At 43.0% G+C, this 25,501-nt stretch overlaps 1 protein-coding gene and 1 pseudogene across 1 annotated transcript in view; one reads left to right on the forward strand and one right to left on the reverse strand.

Moving 5' to 3' along the window:
- Nucleotides 1-25,501, forward strand: part of LOC126513956 (NACHT, LRR and PYD domains-containing protein 1a-like) — a 123,839-nt gene that overhangs the window by 51,714 nt on the left and 46,624 nt on the right. Inside the window, exons 5-13 of the mRNA XM_050162583.1 lie at nt 2,771-2,941; nt 3,684-3,854; nt 5,375-5,464; nt 7,562-7,653; nt 12,586-12,685; nt 14,026-14,249; nt 16,040-16,302; nt 17,783-17,908; nt 18,798-18,939. Of these exons, the coding sequence (XP_050018540.1) occupies nt 2,771-2,941; nt 3,684-3,854; nt 5,375-5,464; nt 7,562-7,653; nt 12,586-12,685; nt 14,026-14,249; nt 16,040-16,302; nt 17,783-17,908; nt 18,798-18,939 (1,379 nt within the window). The remainder of the gene's footprint in view (nt 1-2,770; nt 2,942-3,683; nt 3,855-5,374; nt 5,465-7,561; nt 7,654-12,585; nt 12,686-14,025; nt 14,250-16,039; nt 16,303-17,782; nt 17,909-18,797; nt 18,940-25,501) is intronic.
- On the reverse strand, nt 20,686-21,367 carry LOC126513955 (40S ribosomal protein S8-like; annotated as a pseudogene).

Consider the following 25,501-nt stretch of genomic DNA (forward strand, 5'->3'; position numbering starts at 1 on the left):
TGTTGAAATAAGAAGCGGCGGCGGGGCTGCGTCCCCAACACCCCGGCCGCTTGGCTAGCTCATGCCCGAAATAACAACACACAAACTGTATTCATTTGAGAACTGCTTGGCCCCTGAATTCTAGCCCTTACAGGCTAATTCTCGCACCTGGACTAGCCCATTTCTAATGATGTGTGTAAGCTTACCCAAGGTGCGCTTACCGGGAAGATTCTAGCCTCCTTCCATCATGGTGTCTCTGCTCCAGAGCGCAGAGCTGTCAGGTCTCTCCGGGAGCAGAGCAGAGTCTGACCTCACTTCCTCTTCCGCCCAGCATCCTATCCTGTTTATTCTGCCCACCTATCTTTTAACCTATCAGGACCAGCAGTTTCTTTATTGCTCAGCCAATGAAATCAACAGATTGATATATGACACTCCCACATCAAACATGCTAGTTATCTAGAGTTGAGGACTTTGTCACCAATCTGATCAATACAGCAAGAGCCCAAACAATAAAAAAAAGTACTGGAGCAAAGGTTAGAGAACAGGAAGAGGATAAAGAAAGGAAGAGAAAGTGGTAAAAGAGAACAAACATAATCAAACTGTTTTACACACATATAGGAAGTTGTTTGATATGTGTATAAATGACTCTTATTTTATATGATTAGGATGGACTAATAAAAACACACTTGATGTAGAAAAGTGAGGATATACAAATCACCAAAACAAAAATTTATATCAACTAGAATTCCATTTCTCAAAGAGAACAGCATTAAGAATTCTGAGTATGTCCAGAGACAGAGGCCAGATAAGGCAAGAGAAACAAAGAAAACCAGCCTGCTTGAAAAGGAAAGTGGCCTTAAGAGCCTGGGGACAACTGTATAGGAGACAGTGATGTTTCAGCTGCTAATGAGAAGGTAAAGGCAAGGAAGTCAGTGAGGAGGTTATTTCACAGTAAACAAACAGGGGTGGAGGCTCCTGATAGTCAAGGAATTGAAAGTGGCAGGTAAGTGTCTTAGTTGGGGTTTCTATTTCTGTAAAGATATAACATGACCGTGGCAACTCATTCAAAGAAAACATTTAACTATGGTGAGTTGACTAAAGTTCAGAGGTTCAGTCCATTATCATCATGGTGGGACATGGTGCACAGGAAAACATGGTGTTGGAGAGGTAGCTGCTACATATTGATATGCAGCAACTGAAAATAGCCTGTCTCACTAGACACGGCTTGAATACATATGAGACCTCAGAGCCCACCCCCGCAGTGACACACTTCCTCCTGTAAGACCAAACCTACTAGAATAAGACTATACCTCCTAATATTGCTGCTCCCTTTGGAGGTCATTTTCTTTCAAACTACCACAGTGTGAAACTTTAGTGCAGGTGGCTCATAATGGTGCCTCGTTTTGTGAATAGCACATTCTGAAGTTCCACTTTCAGTCAGTGTAAATGCTAAGCATGCATCAAAACTACCATCTTTTGGTAGTTCCATGGTAGAGATCTTAAAAATCTTTCAGAGGGTGTGGATGTGGATCCATTCCTAGCACCCACATCAGATGGCTCACCACCTTTATCTAAAGTCCCAAAGGATCTGATGCCCTGCTTTAAGCCTTTGTAGGTTTCTGCATGCATAGAGTACATACAGACAAGCAAGCATACAAACATACATTGTCTTCATTAGGATGACCTCCTCACTGACTCTTATTTTATATGATTAGGATGGACTTCCCTGCTTTTACCTTCTCATTGGCAGCTGGTTTTGTAAAGTTAAAAGAGAACAGCCTATACTTTTTGTTTCAATCAAAGCTGGTCATCTCTAATCTCAGTCTTATAACTTGAGGTTTTGATTTTGTTACACTGTTTTGTTTGCCATGTTAAGGTCAAATGTTGCACACACCAGACACAAAGCTACTTCCAGCCTCTTGCAGTTTGTAGCTTAGGCTGGTTTAAAATTCAGGGTTCTCCTGCCTTTGTATGCTTGGTTTCTGACATTAATATCTCTATTTCTCTCTTTCTTCTCTTTCTGTCTCTGTCTGTCGTTCTATGTGCATCTGTCTATCTCACTCTGTGTGTCTGTGAATTTACCTCTCTGTCAATTTTTCTCTCTGTCTAAGATGCTCTGTCTCTCTGTGTGTGACTGTGTCTCTCCATCTCTGTCTGTCTATCTATCTATCTATCTATCTATCTATCTATCTATCTATCTCTCCTCTTCCTGCTTCTCTTGGAAAGATATAGAGATCACATGAACCAGCACATTTATAGATTTTATGATCATGTTCAACATCCCACCACAGAGTCACACTCAATCATTTCTCCTGAGCTCTCTTCTCACCTCCTCTTTCCAGTTTTCATTTATGAAACTCTAGAATGCAGTTCCAAAAGAAATAAGTTTTATTCACACTAAAACAAAGAGGCTGTCTGAATTACCAAGGTACTCCATTACACCAGACCCTGTGCTAGGTACTATAGATTAAAAAGAAAAGATGCCAAGCACTTGTTCACACCCTGTGGGACACCTAGACTAGTCAGAAACAGACACACAAAATAAGCACACAGCATGCTATGATATAAGGATGTAGATGAGGAACCACGCAGAGAAGAGGATCCAGATGTTGGAGAAAAAGAGCAAATAAAAGCTGGTAAATCCTGGGGATGACATATTGACACCTTGTGCTCAGGCAGATAGAAACCTAACCTGCTGTGTGGGGTTTGCGCACCTTAGAACATCCACACACAATTCACTTCCCTCATGTCCTCTCTCTCTCTTTTTTTTCTATATCTCTCTCTCCCTCAGGTCCAGGTGGACCCCAATCACTAACTCTAGTTGGCAGGTTCTCTTCTCCACTCTTGAGTTCACAGGAAGTCTGCAGAAGCTCGACCTAAGTGGAAACCCACTGAGTTACTTAGCACTGAGGAGCCTTTGTAGGACACTGAGATGCCCTACGTGTAAACTAAGGATATTGTGGTGAGTTTGGCCTGGGCTGTACCCTGAAGCACGGATGAATGGCAAGAGAACAAAGGAAAAAGATGTATCTAGGGTGAAGCTAAGTATCATCAAATATTCATTAAACCCTCTTGACCACAGCTGTGACAGATGACAGACTTGTTACGATAAACAAATATATTCTTGGAGTCGTAAAATACTGATATTCATCAGGGAGCCCCACCAGCTATTGCTAACAGCAGGCCCATGAGGGCTCCAGTGGGACAAACATCCTGAGGAAAGGGCTGCAGGAGAGCAGAAGAACACAGAGGAGGAGGCTAAATGAAGCAGAGGGAAAGAAAGCTCCAGGCAGGGGAATGGCATCCCCACTTCCTCCTGCTCTCTGCCCTTATAACCAGCCTTCTGCTCTGTTTCTATGGACTCAATCTTTACTAAGATTTCACATGACTAATGAGATCATGTCCTATTCTATGGCTGGTGAATGACATATCAGATGGCTCTTGAAATACACCAGTTAGTTTTCCTGGGGTTAGAGGAGCTCTGTCATGGCCAGTCACAGCAGAGCAGTGGGTCTCAACCTGTGCTCTATGATTCTGCAGCTCAGCTGTGGGAAGCATGGAATTATGCACCCAGACTAGAAAAGGCACTCCAGAGGGCTAAGTACTGATCACGCAATGTGTCAGGGCTCACAAAAGGATATCTGAACTCTGTTCCCAAGAGCAATGAGTCGAGGAGAAGCTGATGGTGAGTATCTCCCATGCAGGCTTGTCAACTGTGGCCTCACATCCAGCAACTGTGGGGTGCTGGCATCATTGCTCAGTGCCAGTTCCAGCCTGACTGAGCTAGACCTGCAGCTGAATGACTTGGGTGACCATGGTGTGAGGCTGTTGTGTAAGGGGCTCAGGAATCCTGTCTGCAACCTTAAAATCCTGTGGTAAGTAAGATCCTTGGATTCCTTCTGGGCAGAAGTCAAGGGGTGGGACACAGGTGCATTATTAGATGACAAGATATAGAATAGAAAAGGGACAGATAATTCATAGTCAGCATAGTCAGCTTGGCTCATGACCAGTGACTTTAGCAAGTTACTGCCTTCTTTAAAACTCAGATTCCTCACCTATTAAATGGAATGCCATACCTACCTCATGGATTGCAATGACACAAAATGTGTATCTGTAAAAGAGAAGGTAACACCAGGTAGGTAGCTGGGCACAGTGGAATCATATGTATTAGCAAGGCTGTATATCCTGGAAGACTCCCAGGTTTGCCTTCCTCCAGGACAGTGCTTCAATCATTTATTCATTCAAGGATCCATGCGTGCATCCTTATCAGGGCTCCTGTGTGTGCGAAGCACTGGTCCAGACCTTAGACATACAATCACGAACACACATGGCTCCGTGTTGACAGAGGTTTCTGTCCCATTTCGGTTCAGCAGCCATTCAGTCCCAAAGAAACACACAAAGGTCTGTATGAATCATAAACTGATTGGGCTATTTTGTTCAGGCTTCTTATTAACTCTTATAGCTTATATTAACCCATAATTCTTGTCTGTGTTAGCCACGTGGCTTGGTATGTTTTATCAGCGGAGCATTCTCATCTTGCTTCCTCTGTGTCTGACTTCCTCCATGACAACTGCAGACTCAGGATTTCCTCCTCTCAGAATTCTCCTATTCTCATTGCCCCACCTCTACTTCCTGCCTGGCTACTGGCAGCATTTTATTAAAACACAAGTCACAGGGTACAAGACCATTGTTCCACAGTAGCTCCATCCTGCTGAAGCTAGGTAGAAATAGACTGACAGGGATTACCCATTAGCCCATGACTTTATTGACAATTTGTACTGAATGCTGTGGAGTCAACAGTATTGTGAAAGTATAATGTTCTCTGAAGGAGAAATGGATCTTGTTTGGGTCAGCCAGGAGACAGCAGCCCAGACAAAAGTAGAGTTGGAAAAAGCCCTAAACAAATAAGGATGGGAGCCCTCAAGGGTCATTGTGTTTCACCACAGGAACTTCTTGTCCTCTGTCCAGAATCCCTTTAGTATTATGGTCATGACCTCCAGCCACTGGGAATAGCTGATGGCTACTCTGTGGCCCTTTGTCAACAAAATCCCCTCATCTCTGACCATGTTATCTTCCCCAGGACACTCTGTTTCCAGACTTGTGTGGGAGGGGTATAAAGGGCCAGGCCCTCCTTTTATCTCTGGAACATTCCAAAGGTCTTCATCCTTACTTCAGATCTCCCTGCACACTGACCAAGCCCCACCTAGAATTTATCATGGAAAAATTTCTCTCTGTTCATCCTGGGCTCTCTGTCTATCATCCTGATTTTGGCTCAAGAATAAGCCTTAATAAGATTTCTTATTGGCTCAATCTACAGAGTCCAGAATCCTGGACCCTGGGGCCTCGTGGTCCTGTGCTGGATCCCAGAAGAAACAGTCTCCTCTTGTACTTTCAGGCTGGACCAGGCCCATCTCAGTGACCAGGTGATCATGAACCTCAGGGCCCTGGAGGCAAAGAATCCAAAGCTGTGTATCTTGAGCATATGGTAAGGGCTGGACATAGAAGTCTCTCTGATCAACCTGCCCTATATGTGGCTGTTTCAGAACTGAGGGGTGGGAAAAGAAGATTGAGGTGATGAGAAAGAAAAGCAGAGCCAGGAAGAAACCAGGAAACCACAGCAAAAGTGAGGAAGGGTTCTGTGTATTAGGAAGTTGTATTTTTTTTAATTTTGGAAAAAAAAATAGAATCATATTACATGCTTATATAAGTTCTTCCATCTGAAAAATAGGATATGAATGTGAATAAATGGTAACTTCTCTGCGCACAGCCATAATGACAATGGTAGTCATCTGTAAACCCAAACCACAGGAACAATGAAAGCAGAAACCACTCTTAAGAAAAACACACAAAAAAAATCTCTTAGAAAAAAAAAACCCTATGAGTATCACTATATATCACTATACTAACCCTAATGATCAGACACACACAGGATTATGTTCATGCCACACACAAGAACACACACACACACACACACACACACACACACACACACACACACTGATACTACGGAATTTAGGACCTTAGGAGAGGAAAGTCATTTTCCATCCCACAACCTCTGCTAAAGTCCCATGTTGTCCCTGTTTATTCAATTTCAGTTCGTGACCATGAATTCCTTCTTCCTAAAGTTCCTAGCTGTCCTGCCACATGTGAGACCTAGGGTTCTATAGACATAGAATGGTCATCCATTCATTGAGTGAACATTTGTGCAAAACACACTGTGCATCATACACTGTTTTGGGGTCTGAGGGCATATCAGTGAGCAAGGCAGACAGACACACCATTTGTTATCACTAGATACCAGCAGTGAAGGGACACTTGTTCCTCAGTATCTACAGAATTGTACCTGGGAACCTATGAGTGTAGCAATGGTCTGTCTGACCTCATTCAAAACTGAGGTGAGATCTCAAAGATGAGAAATGTGGAGTTGATACAAGAAGAAAATTCCAGTCAGACACAGAGGATAAGGAAGCAGAGAGAGCAGCTCCACTAAGAGACAAGACACCATGTATGAGACCATCTGTTCTGCCTCATCATCCCCAGGGAGCTCCACAGAAATGCAGGTGCTCAGACCCCACTCCATCCCTGCTGACTCAGAATCTCAGGTGTGGCAGCTTCCTTCAGTGAGCTTTCTGACTTAGCATCCTGTCCAGGTGACATTTTAACACAGTGATTTGAAAGCCACTGGTCTAGATTTGAGCAGGAAAGGGTGACATAAGAAGGCCTGGAGAGGGACGGGGGCCACAGAAAGAACTATGAACCACCCTAAGAACCTTCTGTTTCTCCCCAGAGGAAATGAGAGACAACCCAGTCATGAAGGGGCATCTCTACCAATTTTTTATGGTCAGGTACTATGTAGAAAATGTGCTAGAAGGGACCAGACCTGAAGCAGGGATGCCTGCCAGAGGATGGTAGAGAGGTTCAGAACAATGCTCACTCCATCCTGGGACAAGGATGGAGTCTGTGGAAGAGAAGAGTAGAGAACAGAAAGGAGAGAGATTTAGAAGATCCTGTCTAGGTGATTGGAATTCAGGGTGAGTAATTATTTTTTTTTTTGTGCAGCTGTAACACAGTGTCTGACACTGGACACTAAACGTATAGAATTAAGGTTATTTCAGTTTTGAACACAGGGGAGGGAAAGGGCGTGGACTGTATATCGAGAGAATCCTTCTTCCTGTTCCATCTGACTGTGCAACTGTCTGAAAGTGAAAGGCCAAGTCAAGCTGGCTTTTGTGACAAGTCCTGCCAGGGCACAGGAATCTACTTATTAACCCCTTCATGACAGCAGAGCACGTATGACCTCACTGTGTCTTATCCATCATCCTGTCAGCACTGTGACATTGGGGATTAACATTCTAATGAGTAAACATTTGGGAACACAATCAAATTAGAAGAAAGAGGAATTGAGATGATCTCAGGTTAGGGCATAGATGCTCAGGAGGATAGGGGCCTTCATAGAGTTCTGGCCTAGCTAAGATGCATGGTACTGAGTTTGAATTCAGATGAGTTGGATTTTATGTGAAAATATTATGAACAAAGTCCTGGTTGCCCTGACATCTGAGGGAAAGAAAACCTTTTTCTTTAGGAATCCACATGTGATGGACCCTACTAAGAATCCAGATGGAGAAGAAATGAGTGCCAACCTGATCACATTCATGCAGCAGAGACTACAGTTGGGTATGTAAAGGATAGATTCAGAGCATCATGATTGGCAGATGAAGAGGTATCTGTGGGAGGAAGTCATCATTTCTTTCTCTTTAAATTTAATTTTATTTTAGAATTTAATGCACAAGCACTATATGTATATCATTTCCAACCATAAGTCTGCCTACTCTAATAACTCCTCTGTCCCACCAACAAACTCTTTCAAATTTATGACCTGTTCTTAAATACTATTGTTAAATACATGGACATTTACACAACTTCAGTCCATTAAATAACCTATTGAGTCCAACTAGACAACCTATCAGGAAACTATTCCTCAAGAAGACTGATTTTTATCCCTCTTCTATCAGCTATTAATTGCCTATAACTCTTCATTTAGAAGTGGGGCATTTTCAGATTTTTTCCATCCACATTAGCATGTCAACTCGTGTTGTCATTTTGCAGATTTTGTTAAGGAAAAGATAATATTGAGATTTTATTGGTACAGCATCCCTTGGGGGAGAACACTACCTGCAATAGATGATTTGGAAATAGTCATCATTTCTATCCCTCTATCTCTGATATGGAACAGGAGAGGCTTTCCAATAGGAGTAACAGTCCTTGCAAGGCATTCCACACCTAGAAACAGGAGGGAATACTGCTTCCTTCTTTCCCAGCCTTGGGGGCTGCTGATGCCCCTTACTCAAATATTTTGCATAAGGCTCTATATCAGGGTTCTGTGTTTCACTCTGGGTTGCTATGGCCTGGGATTAAAATGTCTATCTATGCTCACCTATGTTTTGAGTTATGTTCTGGTCTCAACATACGCACTTGAGACATGCTGGGAAACTCAGTGCTTATGGACTAGTTAGAAAGGGATGGTTAAACATTAAAACATCTGCTAATGTAATCCACCATATAAACAAACTGAAAAAACCCACAGCATCATCTCATTAGATGTTGAAAAAGCCTTCAACAAAATTCAATATCCCTTTATAATAAAGGTCTTAGAGAAATTAGGGATACAAAGAAAATACCTAAACATAATAAAGGCATGTACAACAAATCAAAAGCCAGCTTCAAAGTAAATGGAGAGAAACCCAAAGAGATTCCACTAAAATCAGGAACAAGACAAAGCTGTCTACTTTCTCCATACCTACCCAATATAGTACTTAAAGTTCTAACTAGAGCAATAAGACAACAAAAGGAGATCAAGGTGATTAAAAACTGGAAAGGAAAAAGTCAAAACTGTTGAAATAAGGGCGGCAGGGCTTGCGTCCCCGGCACCCGGCCGCCAGCATTGCTAGCTTATGCCCAGAAATAATTACACGGAAACTGTATTCTATTAAACACTGCCTGGCCCGGCTAGGTCCAGCTTCTTATTGGCTAGCTCTTACATATTGTTCTAACCCATTTCTAATATTCTGTGTAGCCCACGAGCTGGCTTACCAGGGAGGATCTTAACCTGCGTCTGTCTGGAGTGGGAGAACCATGGCGACTCTTCCACTAAGCTTCTTTCTCCCAGAATTCTCTTCTGTCTACTCCGCCTACCTAATTTTCTGTCCTATGAGGGCCGAGGCAGTTTCTTTATTATTAACCAATGAAATCAACAGATAAGATACAAGACCCACCTCCATCACAAAACTTTTTCAGATGATTTAATAGTATACATAAGTGGCCCAAGAATTCTACCAGAGAACTCCTACAGCTGATAAGTACCTTCAGTAAAGTGGCAGGACACAAAATTATCAAAAAATATCAGTAGCCCTCCTATATAAAGATGGTAAATGGGCCGAGAAAGAAATCAGAGAAATATCACCCTTTAAAACAGCCACAAATAACATAAAATATCTTGAGGTAACACTAACTAAACAAGTGAAAGATCTATAAGACAAGAACCTTAAGTCTTTCCAGAAAGAAATTGAAGAAGATATCAAAAATGGAAAAATCTCCCATACTCTTGGATAGGTAGGATCAGCATAGTTAAAAAATGATAATCCTACCAAAAGCAATCTAAGGGTTCAAAGCAATCCCCATCAAAATCCCAACACAATTCTTCACAGTCCTCAAAAGAATAATACTCAACTTCATATGGAAAAACAAAAAAACCCAGGATAGGCAAAACAATCCTGTTCAATAAAGGAACTTCTGGAGGCATCACCATCCCTGACTTCAAGTTCTACTATAGAACCATAGTCATAAAAACAGCTTGATATTAGCATAATAACAGACACATGAACCAATGGAATCAAATTGAAGATCCTGATATTAACCCATACACATATGAATACATGATTTTTAACAAAGAAACAAAATATTACAATGAAAAATAGAAAGCATCTTTAACAAATGGTATTGCCATAACTAAATGTCAACATGTAGAAGATTGCAAATAGAACCATATCTATCCCCAGGCACAAAACTCAAGTTCAAGCAGATCAAAGACCTAAACCTAAATCCAGGTAGACTGAACCTGGTAAAAGAGAAAGTGGGAAGTAGCCTTGAATGCATGGGCACAGGAAACCACTTTCTAAATATAGCACAAGCAGCACAGACACTGAGAGCAACAATCAATAAATGGAACCTCCAGAAACCAAGAAGCTTCTATAAGGCAAAATGCATGGTAAATAAGACAATTCAGCACCCTACAGAATATGAAAAGATCTTCATCAACCCCATATCTGACTGAGAGCTGATCTCCAAAATATATAAAGAACTCAAGAAACTAGACATGAAAATACCAAATAATCCAATTAAAAAATGGAGCACAGATCTAAACAGAGAATTCTCAACAGAAGGATCTCAAATGGTCAAAAGACATTTAAGGAAATGCTCAACATTCTTAGTCATCATGGAAATGCAAATCAAAATGACCCTGAGATACCATCTTACACCTGTAGGAATGGCTAAGACCAAAAACACTAATGACAGCCTATATTGAAGAGGATGTAGATTAAGGGGATCGTTCCTCCACTGCTAGTGGGAATGCAAACTTATACAGTCACTTTGGAAATCAGTATGGTGATTTCTCAGAAAATTGGGACTCAATATGCCTCAAGACTCAGCTTTACCATTCTTGGGCATATACCAAAGGATGCTCAATCATACCACAAGGGCACTTGCTCAATTATGGTCATAGCATCATTATTCATAATAATTAGAACCTGTAAACAACCTAGATGCCCCTCGACCAAGAATGGATAAAGAAGATATGATACATTCACACAAAGGAGTATTACTCAGCTGAAAAAAACAATGACATCATGAAATTTGTGGTCAAATGGATGGAAGTAAAAAAAATCATTCTGGAGTGAGGTAATGCACACCCAAAAAGAAAACATAGCATGTATTCACTCATAAGTGGATACTAGATATAAAGCAAATGATAAACAGACCACAATCCACAGCTCCAGAGAAGCTAGGTAACAAGGAGGACCCTAAGAGGAAAACATGAATCACCCTGGGAAGGGGAAATACATGAGACCTCCCAAGTAAATTGGGGCCTGGGGATGGTAAAGGGGAGGAGATGGGGGATGAGAACATGGGGGAACAAGATGGTCGAGTTGGTGGAGGAATAGTGTGGGAAAGCAAGGAAAGAGATGTCCTGATAGAGGGAGACATTATGGGGTTAGGGAGAAATCTGATGCTAGGGAATTTCCCAGGAGACCACAAGGATGACCCAAGTGAAGACTCCTAGCAATAGTGGAGAGCTTGCCTAAACTGGCCTTCTCCTGTCATCAGATTGGTAACTACCATAACTGTCATCATAAAACCTTCATTCCATAACTGATGAAAGCACATGCAAAGGTCCACATCAAAGCACCAGGCTGAGCTATGGGAGTTCAGCTGAAGAGATGAAGGAAGGATTGTATGTGCAGGTGGGATCAAGATCATGACAGGGAACCCACAGAGACAGTTGACCTGAACTTGCAGGAGCTCATGGGCTCTAGACTAAAAGCTGGGAAGCCTGCGTGAGACCAAACTAGGCCCTCTGCATGTGGGCTACAGTTTTGTAGCCTGGTCTGCTTGTGGGATCCCTGACAGTGGGACCAGGATATATCCCTAGTGCATGAACTGGCTATTTGAAGATTATTCCATACAGTGAGATGCCTTGTTCAGTCTTGATGAGTGGGGGATAGGGGAATTTGGTCCTGCCTCATTTGAATGTGCCAGATTTTGTTGACACCCATAAGAGGCCTTACACATTCTGAAGAGCAGATTGGGGTGGGTTGGGGAGAGGTGGGAGAGTAGGGGAAAGAAGGGAGGGAAACTGTTGTTGGTATGTAAAATGAATTTTAAAAAGTAAATATATATAAAAAAAGAAAGGCTGGGTGGTGGTGGCACAAGCCTTTAATCTCAGCACTCAAGAGGCAGAGGAAGGCAGATCTCTGTGAGTTACAAGAGCTGGTTCCAGGGCAGGCATGAAAGAACACCGTCAAAAAAAGAAAAAAGAAAATAAAAGGAAAAGAAAGAAAGAAAGGAAGGAAGGAAGGAAGGAAGGAAGGAAAGAAAGAAAGAAAGAAAGAAAGAAAGAAAGAAAGAAAGGAAGGAAGGAAGGAAGGAAGGAAGGAAGGGAAAAGAAAAGAAAAGAAAAGAAAAGAAAAGAAAAGAAAAGAAAAGAAAAGAAAAGAAAAGAAGGAAATAAAACACAGGAGCTGGTGTAAGAGCAGATGTTATGGTTGGTCAAAAGAGAAGAGTATGAAAACAATAAAACCAAATGTATATGTATAAATGAAAAGCATGTAGGTAGCCTGAGGAACAGCAATAAAAACTGGAACTGCACTTCCTGCTAAAGCCTAGGCCAGAGAACCTGGAAAAGAGTTTAGCCATGGTCCAACACTAGAGAAAGCTCTGGAGATGAGCCTGGACAACAAAGGGTGACCTCTGTCTGGCCTGTCCTAGAGGAGGGATGTTCATAATTTGCATCACTAATGACCTTCCACCCAACTTCTCCTGTCTCTCCAGGACATGAGTGCATGGAACCACTGGGGACTGAAGATGACTTCTGGGGTCCTACAGGGCCTGTGACTACAGAGGTGATTGACAGAGAGAGGAACCTATACAGGTGAGTGAGCCCTGCCTGGAAAAGGTGACTTTCCCCAGCACACTTTCCACACTTTTCACCTGGTCTCTACTGTGTACTCTCCTCCCCTCACCAATGCAGGTATCAATGTCTGGATGGGAGTAAGAAGTTTGGGCTGTTATAAAAATAGGGGACTTTAGCATGAAATTTTCAAACATTTACAAAACTGAAGAGCACAAGAACTTCCCTATCTAATAACTCAGTTCGAACAACCATTTTCCCAAGTTCGTTTCAACTACTCACATTCCTCCTTTGTCATCACTGTCACAGTAGTGTGAGTCCAGGACATCAGGTGACTTCACCCACAAACATTTCACTCTGCCTACCCCACAGTTAAGATAGAATCTCATCTTCCATAACCAGCACACCATTATCACATGAATAGAGCTGATGGGAGTCCATTTCATCTAAACATCTGTGCTCAACTTGGCTCATGATTTGAAACATGGACTTTCTGCTGGTTATTTTATTCGTGCTATAAGCAGCATCCCTGCCATCATTATATTTGGTTTCTTCTGTCTTGGATTTCCCTCCAACCCCTGTAGTCTCTGTACTCCTTCTTCACTAACAACCACTGTGTGCCATGAATCCACTGGGAGCTGAGACCATGAGGATGCATACAGCAGTCCTGTCCTCCAAGGGATCATAGTCCTATGAGTAATGGGTGACTATATCCACAGTAATGGTGTCCTCCATAACTTGTATCCTCCTCCAATTCTGTAATAGTCACTGTCTCAGCTAGAGAAACTGTCACTTTAATGTCCTCCCACAGAAACTGACACTTGTCCACTAGTTACCAAATGGGAAGCCTTGAGAAAAGCACTGAAGATCTTGGTAAAGCATTGTGTCAGGGCCAAGATTAGTCACTAATACTAACTGATGGAATCTTATTTTGGGGAAATAAAATCTTTAAGAATATAAACATCAAAAACTGAAAATGTACCTCAGTGGTAGAGTCCTTGCCAAGTGTACACCAGGTCCTAATTTGAGCCTCAGAAACACACACATACACAACACACCTATTTTGTCACCCTCATTATTATCACAAGAACAGCTAACTGCCCTAGGTGTGTGTTACCCGTAGGTTTGTTCTAGATCACTCAATACTCACAAGTCTATAAGATTGTGCTGTTGTTACCCCTATGTACAGATGAGCAAACAGATTTGGGGGTTAAATGACTTTGTCAGGGATCCATATAGAGACAGCAGAGGAACCAGAACTCAGAGTGATATGGTATGTGTTGTGTCCCCAGCCCTGCACTGCCTCATCCAGCAGATGAGCAGCATTTACGTTCACTGGTGTCTGCCTCGCCCCCTTCTAGAGTTCAGTTCCCTGTGCCTGGTTCCTACCACTGTCCCAACATTGGACTCTCCTTTGTTGTGAAGAGGGCAGTGGCCATCGAGATTGAATTCTGTGCCTGGAGCCAACACCTGGACCAGACCCCCTTACATCACAGTCACATTGCAGCTGGGCCTCTGTTTGACATCAAGGCTGAGCAGGGAGCTGTGGCTGTTGTGTACCTCCCTCACTTTGTGGATCCCAAAGGTAACCAATCAGGTTAGGGTGTAGGTGAGAGGCTGGGGTCACCCATACATGAATTCAAAGGGTGAGGTGGAAAGGGGTTGTCTGAGAAGAGCCAAGGAGCTTTACCCACTCAAGGTGAAGTTCCTGTGACATCTTAACAAGAGTATTTTCTAAAGAGCGGTTAGTTTGTTCTACTTTCCCTAAGGACTGAGGGTGGTATGGGATATGTTTCCTGTCTTGGTACTTTTCTGTCAAATTCATCTTTTCTCTGTAAATTCAGCTTTACTCACATTCAGGGCATTTACACAATGAAACTAGATTCTTGGCCAAACTGTCACATTAATGGATCCTTTTAAAGTTCCCAATAGAAACTTTGCTACTCCTCTGAAACCTCAGGGACTGATCTCCACTGTCTCTCTCAGCATTCTTGTCTTCCCTGCTTTCACCAGGATATAGAAGTAAACTCTGTTCTCAACATGGTCGGGCTTTTCAATTCCTAAGTACCAAACTCTTCCACATTCTAACCACAAAACAGTTCCAAAGGCCTAAGGACAATATGATCAGGTTTATTATAGCAATGACCCAACTGCGGATATCAATTTTCTATCCAACTTCCATGTCCAGTAGCACAAATAAAATACCTGACCAAAGAAATCTTAAGAGAAAAGATTTATTTTGCCTCACATTTAAAAGAAACAGTTCATCCTACTTGAAAGTCTAAGAAGAAGCAATTTTTGGTGCCTGGTAAATTGTGGGAGCAGAGAACAGTGAGTGCTTCTGCTCGTGTGGCCTTTTTCACTTAACATAGCACTGGATCCTGGTCCATGGATCCCACAGTGTGTAAGTCCTTCAAAATCAATTATTCCAGTCAAGATAATCTCTTTCTATTGTACCCTGAGGCCTGCATCCAAGGTCATTCTAGATTTCATCAAGCTCACATTTGATATTAACCATTCATGGGATCATCCAGGTTTATCTTCAGTGGACAAAGGTAGATACCCTCGGGTCTCTTTCATAACAGCAAATTCCATCCTGCAACAAAGACATTAGTAGATACTACCATTCCCAAGATACAGAGGCTAATGATGGAAGCATTTCATAGAACCTGATGGGTGTAAAGTTTCTGACAATGGCTCTGTGGCTGTATTCTTATAACATTATGAATGAGACCATCAAGAATCTCCACTACACTGTAAATGCCTCCTTGAGCAGCTAGCCAGGGCCAAAGACAAGGCTGCTCCAATGAGAGACAGTCCACATGAATCACCTCTAGCAGAAGGTCACACTCATATCCCTGGCATTGTGAATCAATACTATGGAAATGTTTTGTTGATCTTCTATGCTCTCATTCGGGAATAATTTTTAAAATTTAATATTTTGGTTCACAGTTTGCTTCTCATAAACATCAAAAAGTAAGTAAATGTTAAAAAGACATCATGACCAAGGAACTTATAGAAAAAATATTTTATTTGAACTTAAAGATTCAGAGGGTGAGTCCATGACTGTCATGGCAGCAAGCATGGCAGAAAGCAAGCAGGTGTGGCACTGGAGCAGTAGCTGAAAGCTTACATATTTATCTTCAGGGAAGAGAGAGAAAGGAAGCTGGAAATAGCACAAGCTGTGACACCTCTAAGCCACCCAGAGACACACCTCCTCAATAAGGCCACACCTCCTACTCCTTCCCAACAGTTCAACTATGGAGGCCATTCTTATTCAAACCGCCACAGTCATTCTAAAGCCCAGGGTGCTGTTTCTCTAAAGCCATGTATGAGAAACACTAAATCCACATCTTTGAATCTTTTCATTCACAGAGAGACAGATGGACATCTTCTTGTTCCGTGTGGCCCACTTTCAAGAACATGGGCTGGCCCTAGAAATTCCAGCCAGACTGGAGCAGAACTATGCAGTACTGAAAAACCCAAGCTTTTCCCCAATGGGAGTTCTACTGAGAATGATCCCTGGCATCAAAAACTTCATTCCTATCACTGCCATCACATTGATCTACTATCACCACAATGTCGAGGAAGTCACCCTTCATCTCTACCTGATCCCCAATGACTGCACCATTCGGAAGGTAACACTGAGGACCAGCAATGTGGGGCTAGGGTGGGCTGACAGAAAACTTAAGATACAGCTAGTGAGCCCTTGGAGAGAATCTTTACTTAGAGGGGATACACAGTTCTATAAAGTGAATCATGATGATATTTATGATTCTGCCCTCTTGAGCCCCTCAAACAAGAATCTTCCCCAACTGTCTTTAATACTCCTTTATCTTTGCATAGCCTTCTATGGCCTCTTTCGACCTATCAGTGAAAGACCCTAGCCCAGTTGGGTGCAGCCCAAGAAGGAGAAGCCCCATGACTCAATTAACCAGTCCAGCAGATGCAAGAAGCAAGAGGCCACCACTTCTTTATTATGATAGCGCCACTGGGTGTCTCTAGTCTCCAAAGAGGTAGAGCACCCCGAACAGCAATTCCAGCAACTTTTTATAGGCAAAAACCACAACATTATAATAATGGGTATAAAGTACAGAACAATTGGATACAGCATTTAGCATTTTGGGTCAGTTTTAGGCCATAGCTTGTAACATGAAGGGCCAGGCCTGCTTGTTTGTGTTTCTGTCCTGCCCGGTTCCCCATAACTGTTTAGCCCCAAAGAAAATCACACATAGGTCTCCATAAATTATAAGCTGATTGACCCATTAGCTCTAGCCTCTCACTGGCTAACTCTCACATCTTGATTAACCCATTTTTCTGATCTATGTTAGCCATGTGGCTCAGTACCTTTTTCAGTGAGGCAGATCACATCCTGCTGCTTCGGTGGTCTGGGCAGGAGTGGGAGGAATCAACTTCCTCCTTCCCAGAATTCTCCTGTTCATTATATCATTTCTACTTCCTGTCTGGTTTTCCCGCCTATATTTTCTGCCTGGCCAATCAGAGTTTATTTATAATATGATTGACAGAATACAGACAATTCTCCCACACCAATAGCTATTTGTTCCTTCTATTCCCCAGAAATACCATAAAAACCCCAAACCCTGTCCTGGAAAGTCCCCAAACCCTATCATGGGAGCCAGGTGTTTCTTGGCAGGCTGGTGGTAGGGTACTGTGATCAGGGTGCAAGTTTCCTGGCAGGCTGGTGGTGCAGGGGGTACTGTGGTCAGGGTGCAAGTGGCAGTCAGGGCTGTTTTGCAAGTTTTGTACTTTTCCATTGCTGATTGCCATATATCTAGGGCATGTGTTAAAAGCAGCAACAAGCAGGCTTTTTGAGTTGGGGTCTTACTTGAGTTAGGGTCTTACATTAGAAGGATGGGAATGCTCCATATCCAACATGTAGTCAAATCCCTTCTTCTCTGGCAGGGACTCTGTTCCCACAAAGAACATGACAGAAACCAATAATTCAATAGTCTGTGTGAGAAAACATAAGGCAGAAACATGTTCAGGAAGTGTCATCACCCCACCCCACACAAATATACTAATCGACCATTTTTCCTTACTCAAACCAGATGTTACAGACAATAAATTTGCTAAATCACTGTCTCCAATGTTCCCTAGGCAATTGATGATGAAGAAATGAGGTTTCAGTTTGTTCGAATACACAAGCCACCCCCACTAGACTCCCTTTATATTGGCTCCCGCTACACTGTTTCTGCTTCCAAGAAGGTGGAAATCATCCCTGAGGTGAGCATATAGGTGTTTGTTTTTCTTCAGGCTTGGGAATCCTGTGGGGCAGGTTATAAGGCTTTGTAGCAAACTGAGATTGAAAAAAAAAAAAAAAAACTGGAATGTTGAATGAGTAAGATTATAGGTGGAAAGCAATTTAAGGGACCATACAAGAATACAGAAGGTCTGGCTAACTGAGGAATTTGATTCAATATGGCACCGAGAAAGGATAAACCTAACATAGACAGCAAGCCCTGGCTTAAGATGCATGAGCAATACCTTGAAGGTAAGCTCTCATTCATTATGGTTTAAATCTGAAATGTCTCCTACAAGTGTAAATGTTAAACACTCTATTCCCAGATAGTGCTAGTGTTTGGAGAGTTGTGGAAACAGATACGTGAGGCCTGGCCATGAGAAGCAGACCACTAGTGGCAGGACATAAGGGTTATAGCCATACCCTGTTCCCCACCTCAACTAGCTAATTGCTGATCCTCTGGGATATAACAAGCTGTGCCACAATCTCCTGCCACCAAGAATGTAGCCCCAGGTTACATACATTTCCCACCACTAAACTAAACAAAATGAATCCTTCCTTAAATTGCTTCCTGTCAGGTTTTTGTCAGAGTGATGAGAAAAGTAATAGTATTAGTGTTCCGGCTGGGTTCCGCAGAATTTTCCTTAACTTCTGGTGCTATGTTTTTTCTTTGTCCTCTTCCACAATGTTCCAACCTTCTGCGTAAAGATATGCACTGAAAGGCTGTGGGTTACCTCAGTGCAAAAGATGAATAGTGTCTAATGTGGTATGCAAGATCAAGAAAGTATGGGGTGTGGAAAGCCCTTGTTCACACAAGTAGAGACTTCACACACCCCCCCCCCCCCAACATTCTCGCTCTCACTCTCTCTCCAGGAACTGGAGCTGTGCTACCGGAACCCTGAGGAATATCAGCTCTTCTCTGAGATCTACATTGGACACTTGGGTTCAGGGGTTAAGCTCCAAATCAGAGACAAGAAACATAGCAATCTCGTATGGGAAGCCTTGCTGAAACCAGGTAAAATTCATTTAGGTACAGATACCCCAAAGGTTGAAGAAAGGGACTGAGTGGGGAAGGTGTGTTGTCATTAATTCTTGGTGTCATGAAATAGTCAGATCAGTTATGTGGCTTTTGCTAGATCTAAAACAGGTGGTTAGAGTTAGAGTGAGAGCAAGTGGGGGGAAAGGAGCAGGAAAAGGTGAAGAGAAGGAGAACAGACGAGGAAGAGGGACAGAGGAGAGAAGAGGAGAAGAAAGAGGCAGGAATCCCCTGCAAGATATTCTATTATAGGTCATGCCTCCAGTGACCCAGTTCCTCCAAAGGTGCACAATATAGTTTCCAATATCTTTCTCAGAACTCATATAATGATGAATGAACTAGTATAAAATCACAGCCCTCAGGACCTTCAACACATGATCATTTATCTGAGAACACACCTTATCCAAACCACCGCACACCCTAAGTCCATTTACTCTGATATGCATCCTGATTTCTGCCCCCAATACACTAGAAATGACAGATTTTTGAGACACCCAAAGTGTACAGGCACCAGTATACATTTAAATGTGAACAGTTAAATTGAAATGATTTTTGCCATCATGAGATATTTAATCTTTTTTACTTTTTTAATTAATTTATTTATTTATTAAAGATTTCTGTCTCTTCCCTGCCACTGCCTCCCATTTCCCTCCCCCTCTCCCAATCAAGTCCCCCTCCCTCGTCAGCCCAAAGAGCAATCAGGGTTCCCTGCCCTGTGGGAAGTCCAAGGACGCTCTCTCTCTGTTGTTTAATTAGTTTGGATAGGGGTTTGTCGATCTTGTTGATTTTCTCTAAGAACCAACTTTTTGTTTCATTGATTCTTTGGACTGTTTTCTGTGTTTCTATTTTGTTGATTTCCGCCCTCAGTTTGATTATTTCCAGTCTTCTACTCCTCCTGGGCGTGTCTGCTTTTTTTTTTTTTCTAAAGCTTTCAGGTGTGCTGTTAAGTCCCTGATATATGCTTTCTCAGTTTTCTTTAAGTGGGCATTTAGTGCTATGAACTTTCCTCTTAGCACTGTTTTCATCGTGTCCCATAGGTTTGAGTATGTAATTTTAAATACATTTTGTGTTTTGACAATTTTATACATGCTTTAAATGCACCCTAAATATACCTTATCTCCCTCCTGCTCCTGTCAGCCCCTCTTCTTTTCTACAAACCTCTTCCCCACAAAAAGGTTTGTTTTGTGTCTCTCAGAGTTTAACTAGGACCATCTGAATGCCTGCCAGTTTGAACTACCCAGTAGAAGCAAGTGAGTTCAAAAGTGGGTACAGATCGATTGTATACATTCCCTTCTCCCATATTCTATTTGTCAATAGTTTAGCAGTAAGTGGTACTGTCCCTGTGAGCTGCTTCCCCATGTCTAGTTGACTAATGGGCAGGCCCTACTTGTGTGGTCCAGAAACAGTAGGTACAGGTGCTCTGAGTTCATGATGGCCATGGTCATGTGATGCTTAGAAGAGAGCACAACATCTTCTCCATATCTTCTGTCCCTACATTCTTTCTAATTTCTTTTCCACAGTGTTTCTAGAGTCTCGATGGTGTGGTATAAATACCTATTGATAGAGATGAGTACTCAACCATCCAATAATGTCAGTATCCTGTACATACATAGATATCTACATTCATCTCCATTCACAGCAGTGAGAGGCTTTTCTTTTTTTTCTTTTTTTTTTTTTTTTTACAGAATAATAAACACCTTTATTACATGAGCTATGACGGATGGTTTATTTGCCTTTCCGGGCTTTGACCTTCCTCAGATAGAACTCCAGCTCCTTGTCTTCTAGCACATAGCCATCTCCCCTCCCCCCCGGCCCTGTGTTTGGGGGAAACAGGCCAAAAGCTTGCCCCTCTGGAACAGCTCCTCCAGGAGACTGCTGATCTTGGCGTTCTTTTTCCTTTCATCGTATTTCTTCTGAATTTTCTTTGATCGTTTTTTGTTTAATATTTCTTCCTCCTCAGGAGTCAGCTTGGCCCCCTTCTTGCGGCCCAGGGGCAGTGCATAGTGGGACTCGTACCACTGTCGGTACGGGGTGCTGTCAATGAGCACGATGCAGTTCTTGACCAGAGTCTTGGTGCGGACCAGCTCGTTATTGGACGCATTGTAGACGACGTCAATGATCCTTGTCTTTCGAGTACAGCACTCAGAACCCCAGGAAAAGTTCCCCACATCCAATCTCAGGGCACGGTACTTCTTATTGCCTCCTCGCACACGGACCGTGTGAACGCGACGAGGGCCGACGAGGGCCAATCTTAGTGTTAGCCGCAGGCCGTCCCAGCTCATACTTCAGCTTCTTGTGGTAGGGCTTTCTCTTGCCCCCGGTCTTGCGGCGCTTGTGCCAGTTGTCCCGAGAGATGCCCATCGCTCGGCGCTGGCAGGAAAGAGGAAGCGCAAAGCTTCACGGTCCGGTTTCTAAAACTCAGCCCCGCCTTCTTTCAGTGAGAGGCTTTTCTGAAGACAGCTTGAGAGCTGTTGTCTGCAGTATAAAAATAGATATTTAGAAGGACATTAACACTATGTCCATTTAGCTAAGCAGCAATAGTAGCTTCTCTCAAGGGCCTAAGACTTTCAAAGACCTGGGTTTGTTTGTTTTATCAGTTTAAAATGCTAGGGGTGGATTCTTCTCTGCGGCAGTGGCCTGAAGAATAATCAGGGAGCTTCCATCAAAGTTGTGCCTACTACTTTGCACAAAGACTATCTTGTCTGGCAGGATGGTTTGCTGATACCTTTTCTTCCTCAGCAGCCTGCAAAATACCATGGTGTCTTCAGCAATAAGGTCTTATCCATTAGTTCTGATAGGGAGCCAAGAAGAAGGAAATGTACATGTATTGTCTCGGGAACCTCCAGGGCCTGCATGCCCAACAGCTACTGTAGGGATATCCCACACCTGAAACCGGGTTTGTTTTTGAAACGTTACTTCTAAGATCTCCCATTTGAACACTCATAGGATATCTTGTATTCAAACTCTTTATGATTTCTGTATTGGGTTGTCAAATAATAGCTTTCATTGTGACTTTTAAATACTGTCTTCCTTTTCCAGAACCCATTCCACTGACCTACTTATCAACCCCACCCCACTCCTCTTGCTGTTTGAACATCTCTGCCCCAGTATTCCCTCTCTACCCTCATTTTACCAATACACTACTGTATTCCTTTCCTCCCTGAGGCCCTGCCCATTTTTAGTTTTCTGGTTTCCAGGGCTTCACCAAGTTAAACCCACAGAACTAAAGCCTCCAGGGTAGAAACTGCATGTGAGAGATGTGGTGGTTTCTTTCTGGGCCTGGCTCTTCTTCAATATTTTTCCTATTGTATACACTTACCTTTCATAATGCCATTTTCTTCACACCTGAAAAACATCCATGGTATGTAAATGCCACACTTCTGTTATCTCATTAACTGTGGATGGACAGCTAGGCTTGTTGCATTTCCTAGCTATTGGGAAAAGAACTTTATTGGGGGCTACTGAGTCCCAGCCTCAGCACTCCCTTGGGGTTCAGAACAGGGGTTCAGAATATCTAGGGCAAGCAAAAACTGGCTGGGAGAAAGGATCTGAGGGGTAGAACAAAGTGACTCAAGCATATTTCCTCTGCATGTTTCTTTATTCCTTGGTGGAGGAAGAAAAAAAGGACAAGCCCCCACAAGGCTTTCCATTTATATAGACATGCAGACAAGTTTGCAGTTCTGTAGGCAGTAACAATAGTATCAAACATGCATTTCCCAGAATCACAAAGGCAGGCAAAGGAGGCAACCTCTCTTACATCTCAGAGGGGGAGGCATGGCTGTAATGCTCTCCAGCAGCTACAAGGAGGATTAATTAAGAATGGGACTTTAAATCAATACAAAATTCTAAACAGAAGTTTTCATGCACTAATTACATTTCTTAAGTGTAACTAGTTAAGCTAGAAGTTTATGATTAATAAATGTAGAAAATACAGCAGTGCTGTTGCACTTAACTTAAAACTTCAACTTCCTTTCACTGGTGGCTGGGAACACAGCATTGGTAACCATAGTAGCCCATGGGCCTGGAAGGAAGGCTAAAGTACTTGATTTGCATCAGCATCTAGCTACCTGAATTAAGGAAATTTCCTTGTAGCTCTATTGGGGTGCCTGCTGGCACCCAGGTGAGAAGGAATTTCATTTTCTAGGGCTGGTTTAGTGACCCAAGCCTTTTTCCTGTATCTCTAGGGGTAAAGGCATAAACAGTTAATATCCTGGGCTATGATCTTATGTTAATTGAATCCAAGGTGAAGGGTAAACACACAATATTAGTAGTGTGTTAAGTTAGAGAAAAAGGCCAGTAGATTACAAGTTCCTGAGTCTGCTGCTAGAGAATTCAGGGCCATCCAGACCTGTTTATCAGGAAGAGCAGGCATATTGCCTCTCTGCTCAGTGCCTCCTGCTTAGGGCTCCTTTCTTTGTGGAAGTCCTGTCAACTGTCAATAAGGATAGCTGTGGAGAACTGGTTTTCTGTAGATCTGACTATGAGAACAAAGGTTTGCCTGGGTGAACACTTTCACACCAGGGCTTCATGGTGTGAGAAAAGGAATACAGTTGCCCTTACTGGAAAAGTCAGGTTTAAAGAATGGTTTATATGCTGCTGGGATACTATAAAAGGGAAAAATGTCATGATATTACAAAATTTCTACAGAATTGACAGTGATTATCCAAAAGACAAGTTTTCCCAAAGCTCTGCAAGTTGGGTTCCCCCTATGGAGTATACGCACACTCCCGTGAGTCTGCCCATTGGTCTGTCAGCTGTACTTTTGCTATATACTCTTATGGGCATATGGCAGAACTGTTGTCAGAGGCTGTTCATTTGTTCCCAGCTGCCTAGACACAAAATAACTACACACACACACAAAAAAATGTTTTAATTAAGTCACTGCTTGGCTTATTAGCTCTAGCTTCTTATTGGCTAGCTCTTACATCTTAAATTAACCCATTTCCATTCATCTGTGTTTTGCCACATGGTTGTAGCCTACCAATAAGGTTCAGTCTGGCGTCAGGCGTCTGTCTCCTTCAGAGGCTCCATGGCTTCTTCTTGACTCTACCTAATCTCTATATATGTCTCTTCCAGCCTGGCTTTACTCTGTTAAGCCATTGGCCAAAAGCAGCTTCTTTATTAACCAATGACAATAAAACATATTCACAGCATACATTGTTAGGAGTATTTTCTAGACATGAGCTCTCTGCCGACACAAAATCCCTATCAAGGCAAATTGAAGCAAACCAAATTAAAAGATATCCAGGTTTAATTGGACTCCTGCACTCTCAGGTGGCCCCTAGGGGAACGGAAAGTTGCCAATGCGACCACCAGAGAGGAAAAGGGAAAACTGCTTGTTCATTTTCTGGGGAGTAGTTTAAATAGCCTAGGGGAGTGGTCTTGACCTTCCCTGGGGAGGGGCCAAGATTCAAAGGGCACAAGGGAGGGGCCTCCAAAGATGGAGGCTGGAGATTGGAATTTACATTCCAGGCTGAGTCAGCCTTGGCACTGCCTAAGGCCACTGGGTCCTTGGAGGACTGGTGTCCCCAACAGTGAATAATGGCTACTTCTGCAGGGAGATAGAGGGCCTCCAAAAGTTTGGCTATAAGGGGTCCGTTAACTATGGGAGTGCCCTTGGTGGTAAGGAAGCCCCTTTCCTTCCAGAGTTCAGAATGAGTATGGGCTATTAAGAAGGCATATTTAGAGTCAGTATAGATATTAGCCTGTTGGCCCTTACCTATTTAGAGTGCCCTAGTCAAGGAAATTAATTCAGCCTTTTGTGATGAGGTTCCCATTGGCAAGGCGGGTCGTTTTGACTGTGTCAGTGGAAGTGACCACTGCATACACTGCCTGGCGGTTTCCTGATTTATCTATAAGAGAACTTCCATCAACAAACAGGATGAGTTAGGGGATCTGTAAGTGGCTGGTCTAAAAGACCCTGCCAGGTGAGGTTAAAGCCTCTGTAGCCTCTGGGCAAGAGTGAAAGGAGGTACCAAAGGGGGAAGGAACAGGAAGGAGAGTTGCCCTGAGGTTTAGGGCATGACTGGAGGCCAAAGTAATTTGGGGGATTCTAGAAACAGTAAATGAAAAGCCTAGACTCATGAAGGCCAAAGGAGAGAGAGAGAGAGAGAGAGAGAGAGAGAGAGAGAGAGAGAGAGAGAGAGAGAGAGAGATGTCTCAGAAGGTCTGAGAGGCGGTGGGTGGAATATACCATGATTGGCCCAGACAAGGTGATCTTGAGAGTCTCCCAAGTGAGTTCAGCTGCTGTTGCCAGGGCTCTCAGGCATAGTTGCCCCCACAGATGGTGAGGTCCACCTGTTTGGATAAAAAGACGACAGCCTAATTCCAAGGCCCAGCCTGTTGGGTTAGAACTCCCGTGGCCACTCCTGAACTCTCATCTGTATTGAGGTGGTAAGGCTTCGTAGAGTCTGGAAGAGCAATAGCAGAGAAAAATGACAACTGACGATGGCCAGGTGGGTGAGAGGTCCCGTGGGGGTCTCTCTGGCTGCCTGGTACAGAGATTATAATGAAAAGTTAGGGATACAATGGTGAAAGAACC

The sequence above is a fragment of the Alexandromys fortis genome, unplaced genomic scaffold, assembly GCF_014885135.2.
Source record: "Alexandromys fortis isolate MF-2015 unplaced genomic scaffold, M_Fortis_MF-2015_v1.1 scaffold_84, whole genome shotgun sequence".
NCBI classification, from domain to species: Eukaryota; Metazoa; Chordata; class Mammalia; order Rodentia; family Cricetidae; genus Alexandromys; species Alexandromys fortis.